Source organism: Anoplopoma fimbria, chromosome 13, assembly GCF_027596085.1.
Source record: "Anoplopoma fimbria isolate UVic2021 breed Golden Eagle Sablefish chromosome 13, Afim_UVic_2022, whole genome shotgun sequence".
NCBI classification, from domain to species: domain Eukaryota; kingdom Metazoa; phylum Chordata; class Actinopteri; order Perciformes; family Anoplopomatidae; genus Anoplopoma; species Anoplopoma fimbria.
The window spans coordinates 15,946,383-15,965,801 of NC_072461.1; the positions used below are offsets into that span (position 1 = coordinate 15,946,383).

Below are 19,419 nucleotides of genomic sequence, written 5' to 3' on the forward strand. Positions count from 1 at the left end.
CAGGTTATGAGCAGGTGTGTATGGTATTAATCGTCTTGGCTTCCAAATCCACCAGGAAGCCACATTTTTAAATGCTCCTTATGTTGCTGCTTCTGGCTTAAATATGGCACAGCATCCTGCAGGCTTTCAGGGTGTTGTGCATCAGTCCATAACTTTCTTGTCACATCTATCTCTTGGGGATATACTGTAGGCAACACTGTTATTCACTCATGACTGTCAGGACACACACACACACACACACACACACACACACACACACACACACACACACACAATATTCTACAGTTTGAATATTCCCTTAACAGAATACTTACTGTGCAATGAATACCAAACTGTTTGAGGTTTGTTGCCGTGACTGATATTTTTTTGGAGACTTCTAATGAACAAAATTAAATGCCAAAGGAAATCCCACCTTTAACGTCATATTTATTGTTATTTAGTTACTCAATAAAACATATACAGATATATACAATATGCAGGAAAACAGACGACTGCACTTTACATATTAATAAAAAAAAGAAAACAAAAAACAAAAATCAGTTCGTAAATTGCTGTCACAGTCCTCCATCTATTTTTTCAGAAATTCAAATTCAACAGAAGCTTTATTTAAAGATTACAAGATTGCCTAACACACAGCAAATTTTCTCTTATTATACATGTGCAATACCAATAGTATTTTTTTCAATTCCCTTATTAAACAATCCCTTGACCTCCATTTTCAGTTCTCATTGGCTAAATTGTATGCAAGCTGAGCTTATAAGGTTGATAAGAGAGGTGAGTAGAAGAAGAGGACAGAATGAAGGAAAGTTATTCTTGCCAATAATAAAAATAGAGAACTACAACAAATCATAAATGATTAAGAGCAGCAAATGATAGAGGTTAACATTTTCTTTGACAAAGAGGGGGAAAGTTGTGTTCACAAAAAAATGGGTTGAGTTACATTCATGCAAAATCGCCTCTCTTTCAATCTTCCTCTAGTTTAACTTCTAGTGTTCAGGTAACTTCTAATTAAACAGTAGGCCTCATTTAAGTGAGTGTGTGTGTGTGTGTGTGTGTGTGTGTGTGTGTGTGTGTGTGTGTGTGTGTGTGTGTGTGTGTGTGTGTGTGTGTGTGTGTGTGTGTGTGTGTGTGTGTGTGTGTTTCGTTCGGGGTTTGTATCATAAGACTCAACTGTTATACAATCAAAGCCAATGACAACTGAATATTTCTTATTATGCTTCTTCTGGTTTTGTATTCTCCTCCTTTTGACATTTCTTTATTTTTCTTCAACAAAAAAAATAAAAAATAAAATAAAATATCGATTTGAGGTTTTCCAGATGTGGACATTTTTGAGTAGAGCCCGTGCTGTATTGTCCAGCAGTATGTGAGAGAGTGTCCTAAAAGGTGAATGCATGTATCAGAAAAAAATATGGTATTCGTGTGTGTGTGTGTGTGCGTGTGTGTGCGTGTGTGTGCGTGTGTTTTTTGTGTAACAGAGCGAGAGATTAGAGAGAGTGAGTGTCTGCGGTGTTGTTTGCATTTATGAGTGTAAATGTCTTTCTGTCCCTGAACAGGCAGGAGCTGTTCGCAGTTGCCTCATCAACACTTTATCATCATCATTATCATCGTTATCAACATTAATTGTCTCTGAAGCTTTTCTTCATCTTAATGTTCTTTCCTTCTCCCTGCTGGGCCTGCTTTTTTCTGTTCAAGTCAGTGCCGCCACAAATGTCCCAAATCGGTTGGAGATATCAGAGTGGAGAGAGCGCCAGGACGAGACAGGCCCCCTCGGCCCTTACTGTCCCCCAGCTCGTCTGTGCAGTGGACGGACAGGCACTGCAGGTGGTTACCTCCACTGCTCCCTCCTCCCCCTCCCCCTCCTCCTCCTCCTCCTCCTCCTCCTCCTCCTCCGGCTCCTGGGGCCCCGGTTCCAGCCTTACTCTGGGACAGCTCTGATTCTGCAGACAAGCACAGAGAGGAAAATGATTAATTAAGACTGTACAAAAAATGAAAAACAACTTCAAGCGAAATTGTCATTTACCGATACAGATGAACCATTTGAAATACACACTTTTAATTAAACCAGTGTCATTTTCACTACCCACTCTAAATCTGCACTGTGAAATTAATTCAACACTTTTCCACCACCCCATCAATACCAACCAAAAAAGGAGGCTGTAAGCAAAGCTTCCTCTGCTCACACTCCTCCTCCTCACGCCTGATATACACAAGTGAAAAAGCACATACACAAACACGCATTAATTTGCTCCCAGTCAGGCGTGCAAATGTGGAGCCCTCCTGCATGACCTCCGGTCAGAGGGTCAAAGGGCACTGAGAATACTAGCCTTTAACCCTGCTTGACCCAATTTAGTGGTATAATGGCCATGCCACGGTATCGACTCTGTGTCACCAAGGTGTGGAGCCTCATATTAAATGGTTGCACCAAGCCTTACGGAAAATCCATACACAGGTTGATTAAGTCATAAAAAAAGTAAATGCCGTCGTCTGAGATGCATGCTTCACATATGGAAGAAAATAATGTGGAGCTGTGTAACGAAAAAATTTGTCATGGGGAAGATTGATGAGGACAGGAAGTGCTTAGCTAAACTACACATAAAAGCGTGGCGTCACTTCAATCTGCTGAGAGACAAACTGCAGCATACTGAGGGAGTAGAGGGCAGAAATTTTAGGGGAAAGAGAAACACAGTATCCTGGAAAGAGGTTATAAGGGAACTATACTAGTGTTGCATCGTGTGCTTTGGGTTTTGCCTCCAAGGAAGCCCAAAGCAGAAAGTGTGTGTGAAGATGTTAGGGATCCTTCACTAAGAACAGTCCGCTTATTCACCCATCTTCTCACCACACAAAATATACAACTGCCTTGCTCCATGTGGAGGGTGAGCAGATCAGTGTGTTGCACAAAGACACAGAGCTTTAAGGTGCAGGGTGTCTGAATGTAGAGACAGGCAGAAAACAGCTCTGACAAGCTGAGTTACATGAGTCAGAGAAGGGAGAGGCTGTGATAGACGACACAGTCTGGGCACAGAGGCTGCAGATCACAACACTCCAGTCAGTCTGCTGCTCACCTGAGAGACAAGAGAAGCGCCGCACAGACCTCCATATCATCCAAAAACCCTGTCTCCTCTTTTTTTTTTTTAGCTCATCGTTCTCTGCTACTGTTTTTTATTTTGTTTTGCATACTGTTTTCATCTCCCTCCCTCCCTCTCTGCTTTCACAAACCCGGAGGCAGCAGTGACACAGTGTTAACAAAACACAGCCAGGGTAGAGAGGGCCAACTCAGGCCAGACAGCTAGGACAACCAAGAGAAGCAGGCAGGCAGACATGCAGGCAGTAAGGCAGGCTTGCCCCCAGCCTGTCTGGGCTGCAACCACTGGAATGGAAAAGTGTGTGTGTGTGTGTGGGGGGGGGATTTGGAAAAAGGTCAGGCAGCCAAGTCTCCTGTTGTTCCCTGTTTCGTTTTCTCTCTCTGACTGCTGGTCTCTGTGAATTTCTCTCCATCTCCATCTCCCTCCCAAGGACTAGAAACATGGTGTAAGTGGGGGCTGAGGGTGCTGGGGTAAGGGAGAAATGAGGATTTAGAGCAGCGTTGGTGGCGGCAGTGACAAGATCTAACATTTGCCAGAGGGTCCAGTCATACACCTCAGCATGGAGGATCCCCACCCCCTGCCAGTATCAACCCCTCCCCCCCATCTCCCCTCCACCTCAACCCCTCCACCCACTCACACTCCCCTCTTCCCCGCGCTGTGCCCTCCAGCACCCGCCAGCAGCTCATGCTAGCTGGGCACAGCAGGGTCCACACCGGCCTGAATAGGCAGCCAAGCGTTCCCCTGGCTCACTGCTGACACACAGCAAACTGACAACACGCTCAGCCAAAAACACACAACACGCCAACCGCTGCCATACCCACACCAGCCCTCAGCTGCTGCTCCATGTACACACATCACAGGACAAAAGTAGAAAATATACTGTAAAAAAAATAAATCCTATTGATCAAATTACAAACATGATAACTCTCTTTTTGCAAACACACACACACTAAAAAAATGGATCATTTGTATAATCCCAGGATTCATGTTCAGGTGAAAACAGGATTTTTTTCTATAAATACAATTTATAAGAAAAGAAATGTAATATATTTTTCAGTTTTTCTATCATCTCTTCAACTTGAAGACTTGCAGTCCTGCTTAATGGACTGAATGCTTTTTGTTACAATACACTTTTCATTTAACAGCATATGCAAAATCCCCCACTTCAAATCAAACACTTGACCACCACAGGATAAAAATATCACCCAGCATTAAATGGTAGCCAAAGGGGATACAAGGGATATGATTTTTATGGAAAAAAAAAATCAAGACACTACCCTTAAATTGTAAGCATTATCCATGGCGGCGCATTCCTTCACAAGTGGAAAAGGCAGTGTGAAATTCTACATCACACAAGTCTAAATACCAAATCACCATGACATTTTACAAGCAGGGAAATCAGTTTTTATATATAATAAGATCTTTCTTGTTACGGCTGTTCATTGACTAACGTAGAATTCATATCCACGGTAATATCTCAATAATAGCCTTTTCATCTTAAGGGAACAAGTGCTTAGCATCAGCAAGCGAGGGGGAAAATACCTAATAAAAAGGGAACAGTAAGAGCGCAGGCAGCTGCGCTGAGCCACAAATACACCTAAATATCCTTAACCGCATTACAGCCAGAAAAGATTACCACTGTGATGTGTTAAATAAATACTGAATTTAATGTGATGCACTTATATCACTATATCTTTCGCCCCAAGTGCAGTACTTTGTTATTTAGTGCCTTGTGATGATGCTTTCTCACACACAAACACAAACACACACACACACACACACACACACACACACACACACACACACACACACACACACACACACACACACACACAGACACACACACTAGTGGGGTTTTGGAGCAGTCTCACAGACACAGCCAGAGACGATTTACAGAGATGAGTAGAGCTTCGAGTGTCATGAAGGCTGGAAGCACAGCGCACAGCTCTGGTTGTCTGGATGACACCAATGTGTCTAGGAGTTGACGGCCTGACACGGGTTTACATGTCATATCACACACACTCAACACACTCCAAGTAACTCAGGGAGGTAAACAATGAATGCTTGGAGACAGCGTTTTAGAACAATTTAATAATAAGTGTGAGCGTGGACAATTCTTTTTTCAATTAATCCTAAAAACAACAGCACAATTTAAATAATGACACATGAAGCTGACACAGATATTCTGGCTATTTGTAAAAAAATAAATAAGTAGGGCATAAATGAAATGCTGAAAATGTAGTGCAAGACCCTCAGAACCGTCAAATTGATTTCCCAGGCCCCAGAATCCCATGCGGCAGGCCTCTGCCCTTTCTCTCCCAAGCTCTACTTCCATGACGACACTTCACCTTTAACCTCGTGCTCCAGAGGGCACGACCCCATCCTCTGTGAACACAAACCAGCCCAATCAGAGTGCTCCGCTCGCTGACAAAAACACCCAGAGGCCTCTGCTCCTATGACAGTGTGTGACATCAGGTCAGATTCCTTTAGCATAACAACTACCACTATGGCCTTGTGAGAGGATTCTGTCTTTGTCAGCACAAAACACCCATCACAATCCACAGAGAAAAAGTCAGATTGCAAAAAAAAGGGGCAGAGAAAAGGTCTGATTTTAACCAAGAGGGCCAGAGAAGCAAAGAGAACGTAGTCTTCTCTTCTGAAAATATAACAACTTATGGTTCTCCCTATAGCATCTCATCACTGTCTCAGAAGTGACAGGACATGTAGGTTGTTGCAGAATAATAAAGCCACACAGAAAATTGAAAAATATCCCTCAAGTACAGTTATGTTTAGGCAAGTCTTAATGATGTATATCGGGGCTAACAGAGATATTATCTCAGGTATCCCCTGCCCCAGGGCGGGTAGGGGGCACGTCAGGCTCCATGCGACCCCAACTCAACTGCAGACGTGTGACCGGTCCCCCAGAGCAGGGAGTTTTTCTAGAGAGATCAGCAGGGACATTTCTCACACAAGGGTTATTTTGTTCTCTGGCCTGCAACATGAAGGGTAAAAAAAAAATTGCCGAACCATTCCCATCCCCTCAAACTCATAACCCCCTCCCCCGACACCTCTGGCCACAAGAAGTGCTTAGGAAACCAGACACAAATCAGAACATGGGAAGTGATTTAGTGCCTGCTTCATAACTCACAACCATGTCCAGGACCTGTCCAGCGTGTCGTCCAAGTCTGTGACATATTGATCTACTACGCTGTCTCTATTTTGTTTCAGCAACACTTTGCTTTCTGTGTTTTCACCTTTTTGGAAAAGGTCAACCACACGTGAAAACAGTGGCGATTTTGGGGTTAGAAGCAGATGCATGATAGAAGCTTTTGTTTTGAATGAAAATAATGAAAATAATGAAAATAATGGGAATAATGAAAATAATGGGTTGCCAATTCTGTTCCAGGAACTGCAAAAGTGGAAACAGATTAGGGATGGGACCATATAAGATTTCATCGAAGATCAAGATAAACAAACTCACAATAGGTGGAGGTGGATTTGCTTTATCTGAATATTCGTGAATAAGAATTACTTGAAAAGCTGTCCTTGTGGAGAAGTAAAAAAAGGGCCTGATATAAAAAAAATACAGGAATTTTCATGTAAAAGAGGGGACAGTCTCACACAATGTTGCTATTTTTTTTATTAATTGATCTTTTACTTATTCAGAAGGGCCTTAGGATTTGTGTGTTTTTCACTAATAAGGATGTCACCTAAAGAAACATGCGTGTCCTATTTGTGATGCAATAAAAAATATTAGTTTCTTACCAAAATATAAGATAAAGAGATTCCAGTAAGTTTTGTGCCATTTTAAGAGTTTTATACATATTTTGAAGATAATTTGTAAAATATTATAAATCCCCAAAATGTTGTGACATGAAATGTTGATATTGTCCAATGCCAAAAAACTAATTATTTGAATCTGAGTAAGTGCATTTTCTTTTTTTAAATGATATTCTCTTTTTTGTTTTTTTGCTGTTGTGTGTTAACTAGCTAGTCATGGAGCATGAAACTGATGGAAAAACCTGTTTAAACTAAATTATTTTCTCTACCATAAATGCGAAGCTATTACCCAGTCACTGGCCTCATGAACGAAACTACAGATGTTCTCTGAAAAAAACCAACACTATCTCTCTTACTTTCTCTTTCACTCTGTCAGCCTCTACTTCTGTCACCCAGGAGAAACAGCACCGGTGTCATAACCCATTAGTCAACTGCTCAATACAAATTAAAGGTGCCTGACGACTACCTGTATGGCTAATAACATAAATGCTGCTGGCAGCATGACAACATTTAAACCTCTGAAAACATACACAAGCACCATTAAAAAGCTGTACTTGTATTACGGGCAACGTATGAACCCAAGCAACCCTTTCAGTAGTTTCTTTTTTTTCCTGTTCTGGCAGTCATTCAACAAGACAGTGGACATTTGGAGGCACGTCACATACATCGACAATCGAAGGTTTGAAACTCCTCGTTCTGTGCATCTCACAGATAAACTCAGCTTTCAATTCCCTGCTGCATCCAGGGAGAATATTTACCACATGCTGAGACAAGTTTTATTTTTTTCTAACACCCTTCCCTGGGGAAAACAAAACACCGGATGAGCTGCTATTTTGAAGAGTTGAAAATCCAGCAAGGCCTGACACCTTTGTTCATCTTTTTCTCTCTTCATCAGTCACAAACACGCTTCTTTAATAGGCTTCCTTTGACTGTCACTAGTGCTCAATGTCTTGCAAAAAGCCCGAGAACATAGAGCACACATGCATGCACGCACGCACAACACACACATAGCATATAAACAAACACGAATACACACACTCACAAAAGCTGTCTTAAATTCCAGATGCTTTAAATGCATGATGGGCGCTTTTCAGTCCTGCAGTATTTACAAGTCAAGTAAATACTCTTAAATATTTTCAACACATTAGTATTAAGTGAGCGTGTTCCACCGAGCGAGACACCTGAGATTGGAGGCTGAAGCCGTGAGCCTGACAAGAGTCTAAATAAATCAAACTTTATGTCTACACCTGACAAATCCACACTATCAAGTTGCAGTGTCTACAAACCTGCCCTTCGCCACACACTCCCGTGCATACCAGCACACACATGCATAAAATCACAAACATACAGCGAGAACAAAAATATAACATAACAGGAAAATAATTTCTGTGTCCACACCAGGGACGGTTTTGTTCAGGAGGACGTTTATTTATTTTGCTGAAATCAGCACTTTTAGACATAGTCTAGCTGTTCTTAGTAGCCCCCATCGACCCGTCAATAACCAAGTCAACTTAGAGGAGTTGCCTGAGGATAAATTATGACTTTTGGAAAAAAATATTACCAAAGCTAATTGCTATGATTATCATAATGATTATCATTACTGCAGTACAGGAGTGTGCGAGTGGGTGTGTGTTGTTGTAAAAAGTCAATATGAAACACCTTGTAATGACAGGTAAAGAACATAGACTGCCCCGAGCTGTTTTCCACATTCAAGCATGTGCCAATCATTTTGTCCTTTTTTTAGAAAAAGGAAATAGAAATTACTGGTGTGATTTGTGGGGTTGTTGTCGTACTGAAATGTCAAAGGCAGGTACTCTCACAGGATTGTTCTCCATGGTGGAATATCAATACGGCTTTCAGTGGATTTAAGTGCTTTCTAGTAGGTGTGATAAGATGCAAGTTCCCTCTTTTCAAACCTGTCAAAGTCACAGTAAAAGAGATTTGATCACGATTAAAGCTGTTTATGGGCTGATTATTGAGAGTGGAGTGTGAAACTATTCTACAGGGTCAACTATGAAAAGTTTTACCAGGGCTGATTAAAAAAAATAAGTAAGTGCGTGTGGCAAAAAGTAAAAAATTAAAATAACTGAATCACTTCCTACGTCTGCTGGTAGCCTGTTATCAAGACTGTACATGAGTTTCTAAATAAACGGCTGGCTTCTGGCTAAGATATACTCAAGAGAAAGGAAGAGGAAGAGCGCAAAAGACATTTAAAAAAAAAAGGGGAAATGGTATTAACTGACACCGTACAAGGAAAAGCTGCCCGAATACGCCTCTACTCCTCGCCTCCTTTGGAGAACAAGAAACGGGCTTGCACACCAGACTCTGCAGGCCATAAGCTTACAACGGCAGGTAGAACTGTGCCTTAGTGAAAATCTTGAGCTACATGCTGTCACAAAGAGAGGAGGCCAAATATGGGGTCCAAAGGGGGTCATTACTGCAGCGCGCATCACTTTAAACAAGCATACAGGGAGCAGAGAGAGGGTGAGTGGGATCCACTGGGTGAACAGACATCAGCTCTGAGAGCAAAGTTCCTCTACAAATGAGCACAGTTTTACTTATATTGTCTACTTGCGTGCACATTCAAACATTCAGAGGAAGGCTAAATGTGAAAATTCTTATTCGAATTATGGTTTGTTGCTCCTGTAGTCTCTCTTGCTTATAGCGCTGACACAAACCCACCTGGCATCAAAATGATCTGGGGTCCTCTGAAGTTTCACACAACGTCACCTTGAGCACCTTTAGTGAAAAAGGCACAGAGCGATGGAAACTTTAACCTCATACTACCAAACTGACCCTTGACCTCCCAGCTTTTTTACTTTAACTGCAATCCACTCATCTGAGGCAAATTCCTCTACATCACCAAAGTACACACAACACCATAATTCACCTGTTTAAATTCTCAAGCAGTAAAAGTTAACTTCCTATACAACAGTGATCTAAAAAAAACAACAACACTAAAACCCAACAAATACGCATCATGTATGAGCTCTCAGGTCAAAATATTAACTCTCATCAGAAACAGATAATCTCATATTTTAGTAACATTATGGGTGGAGTTGAATGAGAAAGCACTCAAAGCTCTGCTCGTAATTACAATTAATTTAATATTACATACATTGATATACATTAATTTCAATAAAATTTCAATTATATTTTCTTTTTGTAATCAGGTATTCAAAATACGTTTTTGTGAATAAATAACATGCTAATTGTTTAAGAATGAAAAAATGTCATAAATAGTTTAACAACACTCCTGAGAGAACAAAAAAAAGGCTGGTGGAAAAGGGAGTTTTTGGAAGTGGACAGCTAGAAAAGCATTTGTCCACAAAGAAAACTTCATATCATATTAACTTTAGAAAAAACTATTTTCCTATATCTCATATCTTAAGGTTATGTCATATTGTGCTGATGACAATTAAATGTTTTTTCAAGTTATTATAAGTGGGAAAAAAATATTTGCACTGTCACTTTATAACATTAATTAATTTTGTCAAAATGAAATAATAATCTTTTAAGAATTTTATTGACCAAGTTACATTTAGTTGATGCTAATGGACTTATGAATTGGCCTGATTTATTTCAAATTTGAGTCACTGACAGTATCTCCCAAAGTGTAGAATTTTGTTCACAACACTGAGGACTAGACCGACCGGTAGAGGTGGATATTCTTTGCAGTGTATAAGCCTGTGGGATGCTGGCTCTTATGGAACTACTCTGTGGGCTATGACTTATCTTAAATTATTATGTTATTTTGCTCCCTTCTGTGTAGCCTAAGCATCAGATTCAATCTCGAAATCCCCCTCCCTTCCCAAATACACCTCCACCCTTTTTTTCATCTTTGCTGTCTGAAGCACTCAAATGAGAAACTGTCAGGAGCCGTGATTTGTGCTAACTAGCTATCGATCGCTCCAGAGCTGCATGCCTCGTGTCCATGCAGGGAGGGCTGAGAGAGGAGAGAGGAGTGGAGGGAAGGAGACAGGAGATAGAAAGAGAGAGGAGGGGAGAGGAAATGAGAGCAGAAATAAGACTATTCTGCCTTTTAATACCTACTGATTTTAATGAAGTTATATTATTAAATTTGCTATCAGCCCAAGATAAATTAAAACAGTGGGAGCAACAGGGTGACTGTGGCTGACTGCTTATCGGTGTTGGGTTTCCAACTCAAAATAATACTCATTAATCAATATCCAAAGTGATTATATTAGGCTACTTATCATCTCCTTGCATCAGTGGGTTTTTGACACCATATATGCTCCGTTTTATTATTTTTGTTTGTTGTTATATATATATATATGTATATATATTTATGAATATAGATAGATAGTATCATAGGAAGAAATAATAGGAATAAAGAATCTAAATTGTTCAATAGGCATGTCATGTGTCTTTTAATTTAGCTGAGGACTGTGAGCACCATTTTTGAGTAAAGCAAATACCTGCCTGAAGTAAAATGTGCTAGTTTTGATCATTTAGGCTCAAATTAAAATATAGCCTAAACTGATTTTTCAGATTTTTCTGTTGATTTATAATTGGGGTGACCGGTGGTATTGGTCACGTCTGTGGAAATGGCCAGTTAACGGGGTCCTCCGAAGTAATGGCATGGATGGGAGTACCCGACTCCCTGTGCTCAGTCTCCTATAAACAATGCGCCTGGACGCGGTGCGCGCCCCCGCCCCTCTCTGCACCCGCAATGATCAGAACAAAGAGGCGCTCGGACGCGCTCGGCGCTATCCACATTCATATACATCTACATTATTGTATATCCATAAATCCACAGGCCTTTCGGTAGTTTAACCCTGACAATAGGCAGTTCTTCCAGATTTCCTTCTGCAGCAACATTAAGCATTTCTGTCTGCTGCTTTGGTTTGAAATGATTTGGAAATAGCCCACGTAAACCAAAAAAGGAGGAAAAATAAAGAAAATAGAAAGAAAGAAAGAAATATGCATAAATAAAAAGATAAAGCCAGCATATTTTAATTAAAACAACTTGCGTAACTTTGCAATTTTAATGCACAATAATGCATATCAATTGTTTTTTATTAAGATTAAAGCATAACAATAATATTCATAAAACACCAATATAATACTAAAGTAGTAATAATATTACTAACAATAACAATATTATTTTTTTATCATTCTTATTATTATTATTAAAAGCAAAATAATGAGAAAACGAGATTAATCCGCACCGGTAAAAACTGTAAAATGATATATCTTATTATCTTATACATTTTGATTCGAGAGCCAACATGAACACCATTAAATAAAACAACATCTAACTATGAACCTACATCTGCGGACTGTTACATCTCCGTCTTGTTAAAAAAAAAAAAAAAACTGCCTCTGTTACTTTAGGCCAGAACATTTACATTTTCCTTGAGAAGCTTTGTATTGTAAAAATGACTGCCAACATATTTGTACACTACATACATAAATGATGATGATGATAAATAATTTGCTAATGACAAAAGAGAGAACTGCTTACCAACAATCAAACTACAATTTCAAACTCGATACTAAAAAGTATTAAACAGGTTTCTAAATTAAATATTTCCCACGGAAAATAAAATGGAAATTGAATGGCTGTATTCATTTCACCATGATATCTAATCCTTGAAATCCTGTCCTGCCAATCTTAAATCAATCCACTTTCACCAGCTCTGTATTATCCCATGGTAATAACAAAAACAAACACGTAACAAGGCGAGGGGAACCCCGCTGCGCAAACGCATATCCTCAAAAAGCTATTAATCTTCTCAATGTAGTTGTTCACCCTGAAAACCGAGATAAAGAACCTCAGGAAATGTTTACTTTACTTGAGCTGTTCTTTTGAAGTGCCTATACAATGAAGACACGTATAAAAATACATTGTCGTTAGGTAAGTAGTTTACTTTGTTCAGTCAGATGGCATTTACAAATGCTCCACGCTGAAAATACATATTTTTTTTAACATTCTTCAAAAACGGACCTAATAATAAGAGAAATACCGCGTAAACCTTTTTTAATTTGCTTTGCAAAGACTTGAATTACGCTACCATTAAATAATTCATTCTATAGGCCAAACCTCTAAAATTCAAAAACCCTATATAATTAAACAGAGACGGCCTGGCGGCACAATATGGACAAAAGATAGATCCGCGATTATCAGCGTTACTAGAGCATTTTATCTATTATGTAGGTGATGTTACACTGCATTTCAGATCAAATAAGCAGCATTTTAAGGGAAGAAAAAGTCAAATGAAAACTAATTTATTAAGCAGAATTGATCAGTTAGTGAAGTATGTGTTGCGTGTGTGAGAGCGAGTCTGAGACACAGAGGGTGAGAGAAAGAAAGAAGGAAAAGTAGGTAAAATATAACAAAAGAGAAAGAGATGTTTTATTTACCTTCTTTGCTGTTGTTTTGGCCCTTATTCTTTTCCCATGGTCCCATGGCCTTGTCATCCTCTGACCCGTCCATCATGGCCTTGTCACTGGGCACGTACCAGGTGGCGTGCTGCTCTGCCATGAGGGTGTCAAGGTCAATAGTGCCCATTGAGCCCTTCCCAGCATCAGGGCTGCAGCTTGCCAGCTCATTGTCTCCGTTCTGTGAGGGACAGTCACCATTCTTTTTGCCATTTTTTATGGCCAGGGGCTGGTCCTCAGAGATACTGAATTGCTGCCGCTGTAGCTGGATCTGGGCCTGCAGGATCTCCAGAGGATGGATTTCTTCCTGGCCAGAGGTGCTGGATGGGGTGCGTACCTGCTCCACCCCAGGAGTCCCGGGGTGGCTCACCCCACCGGCCCCTGTGCCCCCACCAGCATTCAGTCCATAGCTGTCTGGCGTCGAGGTAGTATGATTGTTAATGCCCATGCCTAGTGGCTTTTGTCCATTCATCAACCCATGGTCACTCCTCTGCATTTTGGGCGAGCCGGTGATCATAGGGCTGCGGTTAGGCTTGGTGGCAGAGGCGCCTCCTGCATCTGAGCTGGAGGACACCTCATCCTCGTTGCCGTAGTGGGTGCTGACATCGTCAGGAAAGTCCACTCGTGGTGAGCTACTGTCAGACTTGGCGACACTTTGAATGCCACTGTCCAAGGAAGACATCAAATCGGCCTGGTCCCCCAACATTAGGTCGCCTCCTTTTCCCCAAGAGGGTGATTGGAGGTGTTTCTCATGGGGCGTTCCCCCACCCCTCTCCCCAACACCAGCAGAGGGGGTCTGCTGGCCTGGACTTACAACAGGGTTACCATTGTCAGGAGAAAAAAAAATTCCAGGGCTCACATGTCCACTGTCTCTTTTTCTCCTGCCTCTCCCTCTCCCACTCCCTGTTGTTGCCTTCCCCTCACTGCATGGGGTAGCGTCCATGTTGTAATTTGGGGAGAGGGCACTGGCTTCCCCCTGCACCGTCTGGCTTTGACTTGCAGGCTTAGAGTTGCTATTCCCAGTGCCAGGCATCTGGCTGTTCTGGGAAGTGCCACTCTGAAAATATTCAGGTCCAGCACTGCCAGTCCCATTAGATGTGCTGCTATTAATGTCCTGCTCTGTCTGACTCAGTTTTCGCTTGCCCTCATTTTGGTTCTTCTTGTTGAATGTCACGTTAAGATTGGGGGCCCCAAGGCTAGCGATCATGTTCTGGCAGGCCGTAGAAAGGGCCGCCAGGCAGCTCTGGCCAAAAACACTGTCTTTAGCGCTGGTTTTACTGAAGTTCCCAAGGGACAGGGCTCCAAGCTTACTAACAGACGACCGCTGGCCTGGGGGGAACTCAGACTGAGGAGGGTAGCTCCCTGGTGAGGTGTTCACCCCCTGGGGAGCACTGTGGGCAGGCCCCTGACGGTTGCCCCCCCCATAGGGAAAGGTTGGCTGTGCTCCCATTGGAGGTGCAGGGAAGTCAGCCGGCCGCCTCTCTGCTGGGGCATTCGGATGCCCTGTCCCTGCTCCTGGAGACTGCATTTGTGAGAGGTTGCCCATGTTGCCGCTGAATTGTGAGTGCATGCCCGGGGAATGGAGAGCCTGTACATGGCCATCTCCTGGTATTCTCATAGGCTCCTGCATGCCCATGCCTGGCCTAAAAATCATTCCAGCCCCGTTTTGCTGTAGCCCTATGTCATGGGGCCCCGATTCATTACCCGCTCCACCCATACGCCGTGACATCATCTCCCCTGGTGGGTGTGACCCTTGGAACCAGGAGTTCTCCTGAGTTACATGAGGATTTTGTCCATCAATGTTTGGCATCCTGCCAGCATTCTCCCTGTCAAAGTTGGGTTGGGGCATGTTCCCGACTGGGCCTCCGTGAGTCATTGGGCCAGGAGGTACATCGCCGTGATGACCCAGCTGCTGCAGACTGGGCTGCCTCATCCTCTGCTGCTGGTTGCGCGAGGCCATTTGTTTTATCATCATGGCTGCATTCTGCCGCTGCTGCAGAGACTGCTGCTCAGGCCCGGGATGCTGCAGGGGACCTGGTGGGAAACCTTCAGTCACAGGTGGGGTGAACTCGCCAGGCAGGCCGGCGTAGGCCGAGGGAGAGAGGTGGTTATCCATTCCACCACACCAGCCTTCACCGCCATGTGCATTAGGAAAGTCAAATCTAGGCCTTTTCGCCATGTTCATATAAGGAGAGTCAAAGTGTTGCAGCCTCTGATTTGGCGGCTGTTGGGAGGGAGGAGGAGCTGGCTGTTGCATATTAAACATGGGGTCCCCATAGGGGTTCAGACCCCTATTTTCCAGTCTGTGAATGGGATATTCAAACTGGTTGTGTTGGCCAGGCATCATGACCCCTCCGTCCAGAATGTTAGGGTTAGTAGAGCCGGGCTCAGCCTGAGGGGGTCGGGGGAGGCCAGGGGGGCATGAATTCTGTCTGGCTATCAAGCCAGCCTGTTGTTGCTGCTGCATGAGAGGATGTCTTGCATTGACCCCCGGCTCCATTCCAACAGGCACCTTCCGGCCATTTCCAAAACGCTCATAAAACACTCCATGCTGAGGCTGCTGGGGCTGGGGTGGCGGCTGGTGTCCCTTAGAGATGCCCGGCATACCTTGTGTCCGTGGCATGCCAGGGTTCCCTGGGAAATTACCACTGGGAACAGGCCTTCCTGGCCCAAAATGGGGTAACTGAGATTCTGATTCTGATGGGGAAAATACATGTACATCAAAATGTCCAGATGGAGGCTCACTTGGGAAGTTATACTCTAATCCCTCTACAGCTCCCTGGTTGGGCATCCGCCGAGACTCTAGGCCATGAGACTCAGAGGAGGAGGATGAGGAGGATGGGAGACCATGAAAGGATGCTGCCCTGTTAGGCGACTGGTCCAGGGGTAGACAGGGAGCAGGGACAGCATGGCTGCCACTGGGAGGACCGTGATGTTGAAAGTCAGGCATGTTACCAGGCCTGCTGCTGCTGCTGCTGCGGCGGCGGCGGCGGCTGCTGCTGCTGCTGCTGCTGGGGAAACCCATCCCCTGCCTGTCCCTCAGCGAGAGGATCAAATCCTTCTCCAAAGCCCTGCTGTGGTCCCATGCCATTGTTGTTGTAGCCCATTAGCCTGCCACCATGCAGGCATGATGACCCTGGTTCCGGGCCTCCAAAATTTCCACTGAAATGAGGGTGAGGTTGGTGGGGGTGAGGTTGATGGCCGTGAGGATGTCCTTGATGAGGTTGCTGGTTGTTAAAAAATCCATGCATGGGTCCTTGCTGCGGCTGCGGCTGCTGAAGTCCGCCGCCTGCATGCATGTCCGAGTGGCCCCGCGGGTGAAAGCCCCCGTACTGCTCTCCGTTCATGTTCATATTGAGCCCGAGCATTTGCGGCTCGCTCAGAGGCCCCATGCCGGGTTCCACGGCTCCCGGCGGGCCTCCAGCGTGAAAACCTGGGCTTTTATAATGGGAGCCCATGTTCAGTCTCGGTTGGTTTATGCTTCTCTCTGACTGGCCAGGGTTTCTGCTATTAATCTGAGAACCAAACTGCTCCAGCCCAAACATACTCCCCTGCAATCAATCCCACATGACGGCCAGTTTGCCAGACATCAGCACACTGTCTGTTTGTTTTCCGTCTGTCCCCAAAAGTAAAAAGTAAAAAAAAAAGATATACAAGAAACTGTTCAAATGTTTGTTTACTCTAATGATCAAACTGCTTAATATTCTTTAAATGTTATAACTCACCAAATAAGTTATCAACGTGATGAATCAATTGTTTTTTTTTTAACTTCTCCAGGGACGCGCAGGAGAGAGGGAATAGACTGTGTCCAAATACGCACGTAAACTGTGTCCCTGCTCCCGTATTTATGCGCGCACTTGACTGCTCTTCCTTTTGTCTTTGATTAAGCAAACGCATATAAAACACTGTTGTTTAACTTGCTGCATGAGTGACCTACCATATTCCAAAGTTTTTCTGTGCGCATTTCTTCAGTGCGAACATGACACAAAAAACAAAAATCTCCTTGACAAACTAAAAGAACTGGAGCGATCGAACAGGTAATAATGTCGAAATATGTAAATCTAATTCTTTATTCCACTCCAATGTCAAATGTCCCTGAGCGACTTTTTGTATAAGGTCCCATACTGGAAACAAGGAAAAAGTCCAATTGGAGCCAAATATTTAAAACTACCCCTGTAGCTTAAAGAAAAAGAAAAAAAAATGTATTTAAATAAATACTGCCCACTGATGTCTTTCAAAAACACGCAAACTGCCGAGCAGGCACGTAGCCAAAAGTCCAGTGTGATTGAAAGTCCACAGACACGGATCTCCAACCCAGGCACCGGAGAACCGGAGCGTCCGTAAACGCGACCTGGACCCGGAGCAGCGCGGCATGCACTACCCGCACTCCACAACTACGGAGCGGCTGGACAGCATCCTTCACCCGCTGCCGGTCATGCGCCTTGCAGAGAAGCGCCTTTGCCTTAATTCCTTTCAATGCGTTTCGCTCCTAATGTGTGCGTCCCTTCGTTTACCAAGTCAGGTCTGGTGTGGTCTGAGTGCACTTTGGGAGAGATTCACAGATACACTCTCAATCCGCTCTGCCGCTTGGCGCTGTGTGAGCCAGCAACAAGTTTTGCATTTCTGCAGCCGCTTCCATCAATGAACCCTCAGCCAATCAGAACGAGCGAAGAAAGCTTCCAGGGCGGGACAAACGCTTTTAAGGTGGTCCATGAGATTGCGTGGAAATCTGATTTTAGAAATGGCTTTTTCCACTTGATATGTAATGTTTTCACCATAACATTTTCACATAAAAAAAACAAAACCTACCATCACATTTGAACTGGTCTTGAGGATAATTATATTTTCTCCAAATGGATCTTCTTTGTTCCACAGAATTGTAGTCAACAACAATTGAGGTGAGGAAAGAATGCTGCAACTCTTATGTCCTCCACTGGAGGATGAAGTGAAATTCAGCACAGTGCTGTTAAAGTTATATTGTTGCTCTAGCCCTCCTCAACTATAAATAAACTTTTTTTTAAGCCCCTGCGCCCACTCATCCATGCAGTGACCAGCGCTTCATTGGACCTGGCTGTATCATTTCCATTGCAACAACACAGAGCCTAATGCAATAACTAACACCTATTACAACAAGCTGTTGAAGGAATAGACGGCCAAAGTTGTTTACAGGATTTATAAATTAAAAACAGTCACCCATTAATCTGTGTCAATCACCAATGCTGAGGATGTTAAATTGGTTCTCATGTGTAAACTGTAAATATGTGCCGAATGATGAAATAGTCAACATTTTCCTCAGTAGATTGACTTACAGCACGTACTGAATGAGATATGACGACCTATAAGAAATGTAGTCTAAATGTCAAAGCTCGGATTGATGCTGGGATACAGGTATAAGTATATTGTCGTGTGTGTGTGTGTGTGTGTGTGTGTGTGTGTGTGTGTGTGTGTGTGTGTGTGTGTGTGTGTGTGTGTTTGTGTGTGTGTGTCGATCACACCAGTTTCCTATAAAAGTCGCCCCAGTCAACGGGGGGAAAAATCCTCCTTAAAGACCATCTGAACTAAATCATGTGGATGTGATTGGGCTTAGGTTCCGATAATCAATAGAATTCTCTTAGTATTATAGACTGTAAAAAAAAAAAGAAAAATATCCTAAGGCCAAATTAGGATAAGTTACTTCCTAGGTTAATTAGCTGCAGGCCTACAATGGCCGAGGTTATCTGTGCAAGGTTAAGTGGTGCAATAACAGAGATAAGACATTACATTATTGCAAATAGCCTATTTTCTTATGTGCGTTAGAGGCAGACATACCAATATAAGGGAGTCAGTCATAATAAGACAAATTAATTATATTTATATATATTGTATGCCATAAGTTTGAGTTTTTCCATAGGTATGTTTCGGATGTTTTATTTATTGTTATGTAATTCAGAATGTGTGTTCATGTTGTTTGTAGCTCACACGTCTCTCTCTCTCTCTCTCTCTCTCTCTGTCTCTCTGTCTCTCTCTCTCTTTGTCTTTTAGTCTCGTTTATCTAGTCGGTTGGGAATTTTGGACATACCGTGGATCTTCTTCCTCATGAATTTTGACATGGCCGAGTTCACATTTATTCTCCCTTGTGAAAAACGTAACTGGTTAATAAAACTGTTAGTGA

The 19,419-nt window shown here is 43.0% G+C and overlaps 1 protein-coding gene across 1 annotated transcript; it reads right to left on the reverse strand.

The window, feature by feature from the left end:
• Positions 1 to 409: 409 nt before the first annotated feature.
• LOC129101727 (transcriptional activator MN1-like) lies at positions 410 to 17,920 on the reverse strand. Its single transcript, XM_054611638.1, is given in 4 exon segments — positions 410 to 1,767; positions 1,770 to 1,937; positions 13,251 to 16,230; positions 16,232 to 17,920. Coding segments are annotated over 4 exon segments (3,810 nt in total). The 5' UTR covers positions 16,814 to 17,920; the 3' UTR covers positions 410 to 1,687.
• Between the last annotated feature and the right edge of the window lie 1,499 nt (positions 17,921 to 19,419).